Genomic DNA, 16051 nt, shown 5'->3' with positions numbered 1-16051 from the left:
TTCTTTCTTTCTTTCTTTCTTTCTTTCTTTCTTTCTTTCTTTCTTTCCTTCTTCCTTCTTTTCTTTTATTCTTCCTTCCTTCCTTTCTTTTATTCTTCCTTCCTTCCTTCCTTCCTTCCTTCCTTCCTTCCTTCCTTCCTTCCTTCCTTCCTTCCTTCCTTCCTTCCTTCCTTTTTGGAGGGGGAAAGGCAGGGCAATTGGGATTAAGTGACTTGCCCAAGGTCACACAACTAGTAAGTGTTAAGTGTCTGAGGCCAGATTTGAACTCAAGTCCTCCTGATTCCATGACTGGTGCTCTATTCACTGTGAACCCTTCATGTGTTCTTTCAAAGGCAGAACACGGCAGTGCTATCACCTCACTTGCCATAGATACCATGATTCTTTTAATATAGTCTAAACTTTGATTGACTATCTTATGATATATCTTGATTCCTATTATCAAAGTTATAGTCAAATAAGCCTCCCTTTTAGTCTTTTTCTAATTGTTGTCTAGTCACATCTCCCCATCTTGTCCTTGTGGTGTTGATGTTTTTGAGCTCACATTTGACTTTAATTTTATTTCTATTAAATTGCATATTATTGATTTTGAACTAATGTACTAACTTGTCAAGATCTTTTAAAATCTTGACTCTGTCCTACAATGTATTGGCTATTTCTCTAGTTTTTTATTTCATCTACAAACTTGATATAGTTTCTAAACCTTTGTCAGGTCATTGAAAAATGTTAAGTTACTTTGGACATAGTATAGATATCTTGGACAGTTCATTCACACCTTCTTCCAAATGAAAATCAAACCAGTATTGAGTCAGTCTAGGCATTTAAGTAGTATGGAATCCATGTAACTATAATACAGTCTAGCCCTAGACAATATCACTCTATTTTTGTGATAAGAAGAGCATGTGATACTTTGTCAAATACTTTCAATCAGTCAATCAATCAATCAGTAAACAGTTATTAAGTATCTGGTATGTGCCAGGCACTGTGTTAGGTGCTGGAGATATAAAAAGGAGCAAAATATAATACCTCCCCTCAAATGAGCTTATAATGTAATGGGTAAGACGTCTGGGTAAATTCCATCTATAATATTTCCTGAGTCTACTAGTGTGGTAATCCTGCTAAAAGAGGAAATGAGATTAGTCTCATGATTTGTTATTGGTGAGAACATTAAAACTACCTCCTTTTAAAGATTTGCATCCATTTATTAATACTTTCTAGCATCTTGTCAGGAGTGAAAGTCTGATAACCTGACAATGGTTTGTAGATTAAATTATCTTCCTTTTTATCAAATTTGGGACACTATATGCCTCCTTTAGGTTCCTGACCTTTAAATGACCACTGCCAGTGGTTTGGCAATTATATCTGCTCGTTGAATGAATGAATCAAACAATAGAATCTTTTATTAAAAGCACTAATTATATATGAGAAGCTGTGCTAAAACATAAGTACATATAAAAATTAGATAGTCTTCAGGATGTATTTCTTTGGGCATCACCTCATTTATTTTGGGTATCAATTTCCTATCCCTTTTTGGTTCAGTCCTTTCTAGTCCAAAGTTTATTCTCTTTGGCAAAAAACAAACAAATAAACAGAAGCAAAATGAGAGTTGAGCAACTCTACTTTCTCTCCTTAATAAGTTTTCATTATCTATTCTCCTTGAGAAGCAGCCTAGCTCTTCTTTCGTCTTTCCCCTTCCCCCAAGATAGCTACCCTACTCCTTTTTTAAAAAAACTTCTTAGCTTTTAAGGTGGTATTTCTATCTAGGTGCATAGAATTAAGAAGTGACTAATAGTGAATATATTTTCCCCATCTTTTCTCTAACCTGGAAGTCTTGGATACTGCTACCATTGGGGAGCCGTGTTTCTAGCATCTTAAATTAGAAAATGAAATGTATTTATCCTGAAAAACAATGTTATAAGGAGTGGTTAGGTGTAGTTGAAAAGTACTATGCTTCCATAATGTTTTTGTTAAATAGTCATTTGTAGGCTGGCTTGGAAACTAAACCACCATGTGTTAAATTGTTTTCATGGGGAAATGTGTTCCAAATTCCAACCAATTACTTCACATGTGAAATTTGGATCACAAACTGCTAATAAGTTGGGGACTGCTTATAAGATGTATATATGTATACATTCTCTACATATACATGCATACATAATTGTATTTAATGTCTTGACATACAATAATTTAACCTTAATCACATATGTGCATGTATAAGCACCCCCTCCCCAATTACATGTATGTGTATGTATAAATACAGATACATACATACCTGCACAATTCTCAGCCACATATAAAAATCAAAGGAAAATGTGCATACAGAAAACAAATACACTGTGTTTTCTCCAAGTTAATTTGTTAGTGTCCTATGTCTAGTTAAAGTGATATACCATTTGGTTCATGATATTATTTATTATAAACTGATTGATTTATTTTTATGTGAAGATTCCTGAATTTGACATTCAAATGAGAGGTTCCCTTCAAACTTTTCACTTTGGGAGATTATGCACTTGTTACAGTGATACTACTATTGTTCAAAATATTTTGAGTTCCTTGCAGAAAAGCCTTCAGAGCTACAGTAGAAATGCAATCTCAATCATTTTATAATCAGTTCTTATTTTCAATTAACAATGAGATTTGATTTGATCATGCACTTCATAGAACTTGGCAACAAATTACTTTTGACTTCTTTTTTTCTGAGAAGTGAACTTAATCCTCAAAGAAAAGTGATTTGCCACTTTTGAGATTTTCAAAAGAATGGATTGTAGATTCTGAAGGTCATTCTCAAAGAGGAACTTAATGCATGATTTGAACAGGAGCAACAGCTTTTTTTTTTGTTTTGCAGTTTTCAGAGTGCTTTTGCAAACATTGCATTTCATGAATGTTTCTTTTTGGCTTCTGGCGTAGACAAATAAATGATGTTATCTTCGTTTTACTGATGAGGATGTAAGTTCAATCAGAGTAAGTGATTTGTCCAAAGTTACACAAGCTAATAATAAGTAGTGGGACTCTGGGCTCAAACTTCATAGATGGTATTTTGCAAAATAGTAGCATTATGAATTGTGATTCATTAAAAACAGCAAGAAGTAGTGGGTAAGTGTCTAGTCTTGGAAACAAAAAAAAAACCTGAGTTAAAGTCCAGCTTCTGACACATGTGACCTTGGGCAAATCATTTAAACTCCGTATTTTCTTGGCAATTCTTTTTAGATTCCTAGTTTTTGAGAAGTGCCAAGTTGCCTTGGTAGAAGAGTTTCTTCATCCCAGAATTCTCCGTACTTTTGGGCCTCATTACCCTCTTAAAGCACATTGAAGACTCCCCCAAAACTTCTGTTAATAGGAGTTGTATCAATTAATATTTCCCATATTACAAATTAAGACATCTTAGTGTTATTATGAAAATAATTTTGTCTTTGCTGAGCCTCTGAAAGGGTCTCAGGTTCCTCTAGGGGTCCTGGGCCATCACTTGAGAATTGTTACTTTACAATGAAATCACAATTCCAGTGTTTATCCCTATCATTAATTGATTGCATGTGGATATATGTTTATGTGCCTTTAGACAATTTATTTTGCATAACTACCATAGTTAAGCCATCAGAAAATGGAAACATGGTTGTCTTTAACTATTTCTTGATTTCACAGAGGGATTCAAACTAACACTTTGATCAAGGCAGGAATTTTTAATTAAATAACATTCCTGAATATTTAGAAGTGTAAATGGCTACACAATGAACCAGTACTTTTGTTCTTCTTTGATAAAATGCATGTTTATACATAAAAGGTATACATATGCACACGCATAGAGAGACATTTTGTCAGTGCATTTGTATGTCTCCCCACTACAGACAAGTTTTTGCCTGAATTTTTAGAACTTACATACGGCTATTAAAAAACCATTAAAGTCATTAGTTTTGATTTGAGAATAAACAGATGTCTGTCTAAGTGAATACTAATTTGGTTGTCTTTTTCCATTTCAAAGTGATCAAAGAAAAGTTCTTGAAGAATCTTTCATTCTAATGAATTCTTTGTTTTGTTCCTTTTACCTCAGGTTAGATATATTGACGTTTGTGATACTCATGGTCCTCTTTCAAAGTAAGCTGGCACTGCAGCTGGATTTCTCTCCCTAATGATTCTCTAAACTCTGGCCAGACTTTATGGGGAATTTTCAGCACACAGACAATGCTATGCATATTTAACTGCACCATGTATAGATCTGAAACTGGGTTTCTGTTTCTGGAATTCAGTAGGCTTTGATACCAAGTTGGAATTATTTTTCTTTGGGTATTGGTGGTCTGGTTTATGAAGGAGTTTAGATGATGCCCTTATCAGCTAGCCTTCATTACAACAGTATATTTTAAAGAACAGAGACTGCTGCATAGATTTTTTTGGGGGAAAGATGCATCAGGCATCTCCCAATTTCTTGGCTCAAATCCAAATCTAACATCTTATTCCATGTATCAACTGAATTATACTTCCCAGAGGGGACTAAGAACAGTTTTGTTACAGATAAAAACTCTCCTTCCTGAATTCTTAAATGTAATTTTAAAGGCCCTAAAGGGACATTTTTATCCCCCCTTTTCTTGCTCCTTTTGTGGATGTATGTTTGTATGTGTATGTTTTCTTTTTCTTTTTCTCACAGAGCCTGAACTGTTCTGATTGATTGTCTTCAGCTGCAGCTGAAGACCAGCCAGCCAGTTTATAGACTTAGTTCCAGCATCAATTCTCTCTTTGAAAAACATGACATTTAAAACCAGCCTTTGGTTTTCCTACATATGGATCTGATGGTTTTGTTAAAGATTGTTTTTGTGTCTTTTCTCCTGGAATACATGTCTCACTTGGACACCACATCCCTTTGACCTCAGAATACCTTTATTTAGGTGCCATGGTAACTATTGGGATAGATTTATATGATACTGTTAAGTATCAGTATAAATGGAGGGTATTAATATCATTGGCTTTATTCCAGTAGAATACTGTTTGTGTTGTTTGCAGTTAGTAACCCTAAAAACTGAATTCTTTGTGGTTTGAAACTCCATATTGCTTCACTCTTTGTTTTCTTTCCTTGACTCTTGCCATTTATCTTTCTAATTGAGGTCACAACCTCCTTTACTACTTGTCAATATTGTGTTACCAGATGTTGTGGTCTAGAAAATGAAACAACCCACAGGTCACAGAATCAGAGGAAGCAGGGTGCACACAATAAAGGAGATCCTGGTTTCTCCAAATGCACTTGATTTAGTATCACTGTAGTGTAACCGCAAAGGAGGAGATGGATTTTGTTTTCATATTTTAAAACAACATTAAAAATGTCTTTTCTGACAGAAGAGGCTCATTAACTTTGCTAAGAGAATGGACTCAGAGGATATAATAAAACCCCTTATCTTGGGTTTGGAAATGTAGGGGATAATAATCCATTGATTTCGACATCTACCATACCCAAGACCCAATCTCTGAGTTAGATTCTCATAGCTTTATAATTCTCAATGGACTTTGGAAGTCATATCAGGGTATCCATAGAACTCTTCAGAACCAGTGGGACAAAGTTAGTGAGATGAATGAAAATTCTATAGTACTAATTAGTTTGCCTCATCTAATGTTTTGATGGTTAAGTGAATCTTCCATTTTTGTATGATGGGCAGATAGTAAGATGATAAACTTAAAGTCACCTTCAGTTCTTCTATCTCCAAATGGAGATGTTATTTTCTATAATTCTTTTCTATTTCTGAAACTACATTCAGATGGAAATATGCCAGAATGAAATCTAGCATAAGAATATATTCCAAATTGGATAGAAAAGATTTTACCCTTGGGGCTCCAAGGCTAATCAGAGTACTATTTAACTTGCAGTATGAGATGCTTTATTAGAAAGTGAATCTATAATTGCAGTCTATGCTCAGGTGTAATAATGATTTAAGTAGTTTCTCACATCAGAAGATGCTGTTTTTAATGATTTTTTAATTCACTAGTTCTTGAGGCAGATGAATTCCATGAAATTGAAAGAATTAAACTTGACAGGGTTGGAGATTTCTTATTTCCATCATATTTTCATTTTATTTTCTTCAGATAAGTAACCAAGTTGCCAAGGAATAAATAGCCCCTGGACGGAAAAAACAAAACAAAACTTGTACCCTCAGGTTAAGTTGCACAGGCAACTCCCTTCTTCCTTTTCTATGCAGTAACTTATTTTACTTTAGAAATGCAATATCTTTCTTTTTGGTCAAAAGTTCACTGCCTCTTTCACTTAAAAAATATTATACAAAACAACAACAACCAGTGTAGGAGGTAGCCAAAGCAAAGGGCACATGGAAAGTTAGACAGTCAAACATTTTGTGTGATTCTGACCCTCTTCATTTGCTGTGTGAATTGTGGGCATTTGGGAGGCTACCACAACCTCAAAAATGGAAAATAGATGTGATGGAAAAAATCTTCTGACTCCTATACTCATTTACTTGGGGAGGTACTTAGGAAAGTATAGTACAAAGCAATTTTGTGTAAAGTTCATTCTTCTCTACTGGACTTTGTTCTCTCACCATGGGAGAAGATAAGTGGCTTTGGAGGGTTGCTCAGTCTTCCTGCTCACCTCTTTTTGGTGCATCTGTTCTCTTTAGTCTGTTTAACATATCTTCTTAATTACTGTCTACTGGGTACAATTGCTCTTGCTTATTCCCTTTTCTCCCTTTCCTAGAATAATAGAATAGATGTTTAGTGAAAACTGGACTCTATTATCTTTTGATAAGTCTGTCCCTGACTTATCAAGCAAACATAAATTACATGTTTACAGATATTATTTGGCAGTCTTTACATAGATGAACTTTTTGGTAAATTGACTTGGGATTTACCTAAAAAACTAAACTGAACAAAAATAAACAACAATAATAACAACCTATTTCTTACCCCAGAAAAACAAATCTTGAATTCCAGAGCTACCAAGATGAAATTATTCTTGTGGGGGAAATGTTAACTAATATGTTACCCACCAGAGAGATATATTCTTCTACATTTTTTTTTGAGAATTGTTTATAGGCACACAAGTGCAATTAACAACGCTTCTGATGTGGTACTTCAGAATTACACTTTGGTCTGGGTTTGACTTTTCAGGTCATACCCTAGGAGACATAATTTCAAACTCCCTCCCCCACTTCTTTTTTTTCCCTTCAAGAAGAATTCCCATGGAAATAAGGGCCATTTTTCTTTGCCTCAGGAGAGACTAGAAGCCTAAACTGAAACATGATAGCCAGGTTATGGACTTTGCGGGCATGGATTTATGTTGGAAAACAATCAAGACCACCTCCTCTTCCCTTTCCACTCTCCTACCTTCACCTTTTTCTCCTATTGTCTCACCTCTCCTCCCCTCCTCTCCCCTCCCCTCCTCTCCTTTCCGTTCTTTTCTCTCTTCCCCTCCCTCCCTCTCCTCCCTCTTTTTAAGAGAAATTACAAAGTGTATATTAATATAATTTTAAGGGTTTTTTTTTGTTTTACAACTCAGCTGATAAGAACTGGTAATTATAAGTAACTCCACATTCTTCTGCATTTGGTATTTGAAGACCCCAGTTTAGCTCTTTGCTTTTGAGATTTTACAATTGGATTCTTGAGATTTGGGTTATATTTTTATTTACTGAACAAGTAATAACATTAAAGAATAATTTTTACCTAATCTTTTCCCCAGGGAATTATCTTGCTTCCTCTTCAGGTTTCCAGTTTCATTTTTAGGGATTCACTGTACTGTCAAATGAATTCTACTTAAGAGTCATGGAAGGTATAGGAAAGTATAGGAGCTAATCTGAGTCTAAGGGAAAGGTTAGAGTTCTACTTTGTTCTGGGATTCCTGGTTCTTGTGTACTTGATAACAGCCTTGTTTATTTTCCCTCATGTTGTGCATTTATTATAACTCTGCCCTCACTTCCTTGCTTTACAAGGCAGTATGATCTGCTAGATAGAGGTAGATAGTATGTTGTACTATACAGGAATGAAGACCTGTGTTCAAGTCCAGCCTTGGACACATATTAGTTGTGATACCAAGGAGAATTCATTTAACGTCATATTCCCCTGTTCAACTCTTTGAGGTAGAGATTACAACTCAGTTGCCATTCAGCATTCAGCTGGTTGGAAGGACTTGCCACACTGGGAAGAATTTCTACATTTGTAAAATCACAGGCTTAGTACACCCTCTCTACCCCAAAGAAAAACAAACACTTTTGCTTCCAGTCCCAGATTCAGGCCGGTGACTGGAGACAGTTTGGTTACTTAATGGAAATAAACAGATTCAATACTTTTAAAACTTCAAAAATAAAAAGTATGGCTTGGGTTCACCCTGGCCTTAATAATATTTTTTTCTGGCTAAATCAGAAATTCTTAGCATTTTCTGGTATCATTTACCCTTTTGATAGTCTAGTAAATCTATGGATCCCCTCTTAGCAATATGGTTTTTAAAAATCACAATGGAAGGAAATGCTAAATTTCATTTTGAGATTAGTGAGAATAAAGATGCCATTTTCCCCCCACTTCTATTTCCCCTAAATTTCATTCTGTTTCTCATGATTTTCTCTTGTGGCCAGGTGGAAAATAGGATGGTTATATATTTACTTGAAAGTGATGAGGGATGGCTATTAGGTTCAGCAGGGACTCTTATCTTATCTTAAGACCAGAACCTGCGATTCAGTCTGGAAAGAATTCAACTCAAGCCTAATTGGAGTCAGAGTTGTAAAAGTTTATTATACGCCTTACAGCGGGCAAGGATCCTTAGGGGACCTGCAACCTCAAAGGGGTAGAATTAAGATTTATATAGAATCATCCATAATTGAACCTGTTCCAATTATGCTAACTAGGTGATTAAGGGTGGGATTTGGGAGGAGTTAAGGTGGGGACAGTGTTTAATGGGGCATGTAAATTTTATGTAACTGCACAGGCGTATTGCCCATGATTCACTGAGATAAAGCCCAAGGGAGGTGTGGTTTTAGGCTTGAAACATCGCTAAGTCAGCTAGCAGTCAAGGGCTGATGGAGAAGTGCCCAGTCTGCTACTCATCAGTGTCATGTTTGACAAGATTGATGTCTGGAAACCAAGGCTAACCCAGAGACTCAGAGGATAATAGGCTAAGGTGTTAACCCAGAGAGAGATAGGGTCCTGAAGGATTCATTCAAGCAGCGAAGGAGTCAACCTAGAGATAGGGTACCTAAGGATTCATGGGAGCAGCAGGACACTATACAAGGGGGAGATAATAGTTGCCTAAGCTGGAATGTTTATAGATACTTTAGTGAAGAATTCATAGGAATAGTTTGTTATCGTTCCAAGCTGAGATAGTTGTTGCTGGGCAGAGTTATTGCTCTGAAGCTAAGGCCGAGTTCTTCAGGGGGAAGGGGAAGAGTTGCTCTGAGACTGGGGGTGGGGTGGGAATGGAGTGTGATTTTACAAACTGGTTTTACAGACTGATGTTACAAAGTGGTATTACAAATTGATGTTACAAATATAGATCCCAAGCACCCCATCATTACTGATGTTACAAATTGGTATTACAAATTGAGTTTACAAATAGATTTTACAAACATAGATCCCAAGCACCCCATCAAAAGCATTAAGCATCTATTTATGGGGTAACTGTCCTAGGTTCTAGTGTTTATTACTTAAGTGTTTACTACTTAGCAGTTGGCCCAATGCCTGGCATATAGTAAACACTTAACAAAAACTTGCTGACTTGTATGACTTTGAGTGAATCACTTGATATCTCTGGGCATCAATTTTCCTATCTATGAAATGAGGGGGTTGGTCTAGAATGACTCTCAAATTCCCTTCTATCTTTACTTTTATGGTCCTAAAGGTAGTCACAGTTTTGACTTCTAAGAATTTATAAACAGAAGCAGGAACTAAATCTAAAGCTGAACTGTGAGATGTTCTATTTGGGGGCTATGAGAGAAAGTGGAATTGAACAGCAGTATTTAAAGTGGGAATGTCCAGAAAAGGAAGCTACTAAAAGAAGTTTGTGGTCTAGTACATTGCCTAATTTATTTGTGAAGCTACCCTTGTAAAGTTTCCCTAAGTAAACAATGACATGGAAAGTCCAAGCTTTGGATTTGCTTGGTATTTCTAATATGAACAGCATGTGATCTAAAAGTAGAGATAGCCATCAATTTGACGTTATGTGTTATTCTCTTGTTTCTGTAATTCCTTCCTTCTTTCTTTCTTCCTTTCTCCCTCCCTCCGTCCCTCCTTCCCTCCCTCCCTATCTTCCATCTTTCCTTCCTTCCTTCCTTCCTTCCTTCCTTCCTTCCTTCCTTCCTTCCTTCCTTCCTTCCATCCTCCCAATTCCATTATGTAATCTGCAATCTTTCTTGAAGGTCAGGCATTGAAGCAGATGGTCCCTTACCAGTCAGAGAAGTCTAACAGTTCCTGTAACTATGTTAATGGAAGGAGAGTTGGAAATGGTTGGGGTTACAGGTTAAAAAATTAAGAGTTTTATTTTCTGCTCTTTAAACATGGGTAATTTGGAGAAATATATGCAAAAAATTATGTGTATAGTGTGCGAGACACCAATGCATAAATGCATTTATATTTGAAATGGAATGTCTATAAGAATATATTTTTCATAATTGGTTTTGGAAATAGTTAACCTTGTTCTATCCTTTCAGAAACTATCAATGATGAAATTGATTACTCAATGGGCAGCACCTTTGATTGACTTCTTTTGTAGGCAGAGGGGTTGTAGGTTCTATTAATTGTCTTATATGTGAAACTGAAATTGCCCCAAAACATTTCTATACAGGGAAATGTGATATCTGAAATCCCCAGCTACCTACTGGTGTTCGAATAGAAGAGGGGAAGGGGGAAAGTTGCAATGGAATGTTTGCAAAGCTGGTGTTAACTACAAAACCGTATTATGTAATCGGGGGTACACTAGCGGGAAGAGGACAATGAAACACCAACTGAACCATTTCAGGTACTTGCCATGCTGGCCTACACAGAGTTTATATAGTCAGTTCTCTGAAAGTGGTTTTTTATTGCCATACTGAATTTATCTGTTGGCATTTTGCAGAAGCCAGAGATAATGCATATGAAGAAAGTAGAGCAATCTTAGTGTTTTTGATTTAGTTAAGTAGAAATGGTACAAGTGTTTTCACAAGGTTTAATTAGAGTTCCAGGTGGCATGGATAACCTATCAGCTGTACTCACTGTTTTTGATAAGTGTCCTTTAATCTTAGATTTGTCTACCAAGACTAATCATTCCTCTAGGGATAATTAAAGCTGTTTAATATTTCATTTTTTTGGAGGGGGCAGTTGCTGTTCTTAGTAAAAGACTCACAAAATTTAAACACATTTCCCAATCCTCAGATTTGTAGAATGTGAAATTGGGAAGGGTCCATATTGATCTAGTGTAATCCTTTTGTTTTATCAGTGAAGAAACAAGAGAGTTCAAAATCCAACATCTTGTGAGTTGCTTTCTGTAGCAATAGATGTGAATTTCAAATGTTTTTCAAGAAATGGGATTTTAGGGTAAAGAAAAAATTAATATATGTAATTAATTGCTTCCCTGTGTTTCTCCTATATTTTATTTTTAAGCCCAAATCTAATTCAAGGAGAGATTTAGGTCACATTGCTTTAAAAATCCATGACATGATTGGTAATAATTTCATATGCTAACCAGGAACTCCTGCTAAATTAGCCATGGTACTTGAAATGCTCTCTCATGAGAAGGGAAAGGTCATGCACTCTCTATTGTCCAAATGCAAACCAAGTTCAATTTATTTTCTGAAATGAGAGGAATTGGAAATGTTTAAACAACTCCTTTTTGTGGATTCGGATGCCTTTTTAATTTCTTTCTGGCATTTGTAATGTGTTGCTCTCTTGCCCTGGAGAAAATGCTTCATGGTGCTTTCCACCTGAGATAATTGATGTGGTTGTTGTTTTCTTCTTCACACATTATATTCCGTTTTCTACTTAAATGTCATATTTGCGTTCTTTAAACATAGGATTTATTAGAATTTTGTTAAGTAAGGGTCTCAGTAGGATGTGTGTGGGATATTTCAATGTATTTGAAGTGAATGTTGAATTTCAACTCTGTTCTTAAGACTTTGTGCTTTTCAGTTCCCATGAGGGAGGAGTCATGGGATGTGTACTGAACAAACTTTGTTTCTTCCTGTCTTCAAATGTATGGGATACCATTTGTATGTATATGTGTCTGTGTGTATATTTTCAGGGTGTTCCAAAAGTCATTATAGTTTTAAGCTTTAAAAGTGTACATATATATGTATATGTGTGTGTATATATATTTAAGCTTTAATAGCATATATACATATATTCACACACATATGAAGAAAGGTATGCATATGTGTATATACAGGGTATTCTAAAACTCTTGGAACACCTTGTACTTATACACACATACTTTTCTTTATATATGTATATAGGTATGGACATAAATTCATTTATGTGTATATAGAGTACATGTGCAAACAATACTTGCATACCTGTACAATACAGTGCACGCATATTACACACATGACTGTGTACATGTGCAGATGTATATGTGCTCAAGTATATATACACACAAGTTTGTGTTTGTATATATAAATAATGAACAGGAAGTAATGAGTATCAAATAACTTTAATAAAACCAGCCAGTGGGTTATATTTTTTTAAAAATTAACTGAGACTGGAAGAAAAGCACATCTGAATTGCCTTTGCTACAATTGTTTGCTTACCTTGATTAATCTGTGTCTTAATTTATGCCTACTGTTTGTAATCCAGGTGGTGGGGCTTTGAAAGACTACTCATTATAAATGTTTTTTTTGTTTTGTTCTGAAACAAGGAAGATGCCAAAATGCAGGGCTTAGGGACCAGAGAAAAGCACCAATCCTGCTACATTTTACGATATTCAGTAAAAAATTAAATGGAAAAATAACTTGTCTTTAAAAGAGATTGTGTGGTGTAGTGGTTAGAATACTGAATTGAAGGGGAAAAACCTGGGTTCAAATTCTACCTATGTCATTTCCTGTCTATGTGACCATTGGCAAGACACTTAACCCCTCTGAGATCCAGCAGACTCCCTAAGACAACAAATAATGAAATTCAAATGAATGAGTTAAAATTGGTTGGCATCAGTGGCAGGAATTCCCGCACTAATGAAATAAAATTTTTTTGAAATATTAGCTTCAATAAATCCTTCATATTTCTTTTTAGCATTTAGGTGATTTATTTATTCTGGGCTCCCATTCCTTACATGTCCACCTTACCATTGAAGTTGGCTATATATAGGGTTGTTTTTTGTTTTTAAATCACACTGGTCCTTGACAATCTGTTTTTATCAATCCCTCCCATACAAGCGCTAATGATATTTACCAAAGGCATAGTCAATTTTGCCTTACAGATGTACAGACTTGAATAAAAGTGCCAATATTCCCAATAGAATATCATGTAGTAAGCTATATTAAATTTCCTTACACCCCTTTCCTATTAAGCCTAGTGTACCAGTGGAAAACATTCATGTTTTCCATGACATTTAGGAATGTCATTACTGAGTATTTTTCTGAATCACTTTTCTTCTTGGTTAAAGAAATAAATGTGGTCTTGAAACAAGTGATTGTTACATGTCTATTTCCTTGGCTAACCTCTTCAACACCTCAAAAAGGAGAGAAAGGTGTGTGTGTGTGTGTGTGTGTGTGTGTGTGTGTGTGTGTGTGTGTGGAGAGATTGATTGATACTTTAAACCCCTCCTATTAGTGAAGAAGCCATTACTCTGTTCTTGTATCTCAGGATATTCTTTAGTTCAATATTGCTGCCGAGGAGGATGGGACAGTGCGCCTTTTTCCAAACCTCAAATAGTCAAACTGGTTTCTCAATGTGTATGTAATGTATGCTAAAAATCACATTGTGTGTTCTTTTCATTATCATGTTATTTTGTGAACTGGTTCAAACAACAATTTGAAGTAAGAAAGGAAAAACAAAATTCAGCCAAAACACTCAGCCACTTCTTTCTGGCAAAGTGCTTGCTGTTACTTTTATAGTGATGCTTTGCAAAATAATTTTGCATTAAGTATTCAAGAGCAAGGTATCCTTAAAGTGATGGTGTGTTGATCTCATAAAGAAAATGTTAAATCAATAAATATTATTTTAAAAAGTACTGTTAGTCTGTATGCATTAATTGAAATGGAGACCATAGAAATATTGTCTACCTTGAGTACTGCTGATTTTTTTGAAAAATGCCCACCAGATATGAACTTTATATCAATTGACCTTCCCATTTTCTGCATCTGCCCTACTCTCTTCTGAAAAAGCCCCATCCTCATCAAATGAACCTCTTGGAGAAATCTTTAGTAAGACATGTTATCTGTAATGTACTTACATTTAATGTTCTGACTCCCATCTAATATTATGAAGGAAAGGCCAAGATTTCTTGATTAGGATCAGATGGCTTGTGGCTAGGAGGTATCCAGATGACTTAACTGAAGAGTTTGAGCCCAAGCCTTTTTTCCCCTTCTTTTGCTTTTATTTGGCTTTTCCCCAATCTGAACTATTAGGCCAAATGCTCGGCGTAACGTTACCAATTTTTATTTGTAGATTCAGTCAACAATGCAACCGAGACATTCTGGGAGAGAAAGTTAAAGGGCAACAGAATGTTAGACTAATATTGAGCCTTCAAATTTCTTTGATTTAAGCTGGCTTTGACCCACTATAACCACTTGTCTTGATCCAAGTCAAGACTAGAGAAGAGCAGGTTTTTTGTAGATTGCCCATGAGGTTCACAAAGCTACAGAAATGGAAAGGGCCTCAGAAACTATCTAGTCCAACCAACATCTGAATAGGAATCCTTTCTACCATATCCTTACCAATTGGTCCTCTAGCCTTTGCTTGAAGACATCCTGAGGCAGCCAAATTGGTCACCTCTGATTGTTAGGAAAATTTTCCTTAAATCGAGCCTATATTCACCTCTCTGCAGACTCATCCCATAGTTTCTAGTTCTTCCCTCTGGGGCTGCAACAAATCCAATTCCTCTTCAAGTATTTGGAGGACCATCTAGTGGATGGTAGCTATCACATTTTCCCCTAAGTTTAAAATGACCTTGGAGACTATATATATATATATATATTACTGTGAAGTATGATATATTGAGTCTGTACTTAGGGAAGGGTGGGAAGGCACAGGGGGAAGTCTGGGAATGAGTTCTCAGCCTTCCTTTGATGCTGAAACAAGTTGGTCCCAGCATGGAGATTCAGAGCTTCCATTAAAAGTCACAGGGCTCCTTGACCTGAGTAAATACTTTAGAACTGTGGGGTAAAGATTAGTGACCGGACTTGTGATTTCATTGATATAGGAAATTGTTGGGTTAGGAAACTCTGCTAATACAGGTCAGCATATTCTCTGTAATTTATAGGCTTAGAGTATTGTCTAGAGCATTGGGTATTTGTGTGGCTTGCTCAGTTACACAACCAGTATGTTTCAGAGGTGGGAACCAACCTCTGGTCTTCCAACCCAGGTCTTCCAGGCTTTCAGTAGGAAGCTCCAGCACAGATCAGCAACCAAGGCCCCATGGTCCTGGTTCAACAAGCCAGCAACACAGCAGGCTAGCTGTGAGGCCTCCAGCCCCCATGCAACAAGCTAGTGTTCAGGCCCAGGCTTTGAACCCAGCTCTTCATTGCCAGAGCTATACCTGCCATAACTGGAGCCATGGAAATTAAAACAAATCAACCAACCTGACTTTTTCCCTTTACCTGCTCATATAGAATGTGAACTCTCTCTCTCTCTCTCTCTCTCTCTCTCTCTCTCTCTCTCTCTCTCTCCATTTTCTTCCTGTGCTGTGGCTATGAATTATTATTGATTTTTTTTAGAAGGTGGTATCACAGACACTAGCACTTACAGTTTTACCTAGGATGAGGTCCCTGTGCTCCCCCTCAGAGTCATGTTTTTCATTTTTTTTAAGTCTAAAAACTGAACAGGAAGGCTATCTGGAATCCCAAAATTTAACACTTTGAGTGTGTTTTTCATTTTCAGCTTCCATCTCCTTTCTCTATAACCCATTTTGTTGTTATTTTTTCTTTTTACAATCTGTCTAGATGAATTCTTTCTTTTA

At 36.2% G+C, this 16051-nt stretch overlaps 1 protein-coding gene across 3 annotated transcripts in view; it reads left to right on the top strand.

The window, feature by feature from the left end:
- The window catches only part of MAP2K6 (mitogen-activated protein kinase kinase 6), a 208887-nt gene that overhangs the window by 145265 nt on the left and 47571 nt on the right, over window positions 1-16051 (top strand). The window contains exon 12 of one of the 3 annotated variants that reach the window (XM_069076537.1): window positions 2843-14104. The exons of the other annotated variants lie outside the window; for them this stretch is intronic. Within the exon in view, the coding sequence (XP_068932638.1) occupies window positions 2843-2878 (36 nt within the window). The 3' untranslated portion in view covers window positions 2879-14104. Of the gene's footprint in view, window positions 1-2842; window positions 14105-16051 lie in introns of those variants that run through there. 3 annotated transcript variants of the gene reach the window in all.

This window comes from Petaurus breviceps, unplaced genomic scaffold, assembly GCF_028583685.1.
Source record: "Petaurus breviceps papuanus isolate PSGF00001 unplaced genomic scaffold, PetGlider_PUasm1.0 90925, whole genome shotgun sequence".
Taxonomy (NCBI): domain Eukaryota; kingdom Metazoa; phylum Chordata; class Mammalia; order Diprotodontia; family Petauridae; genus Petaurus; species Petaurus breviceps.
Note: the sequence above shows the minus strand (reverse complement) of the source record. Positions and strands in the feature narration are given on the sequence as shown.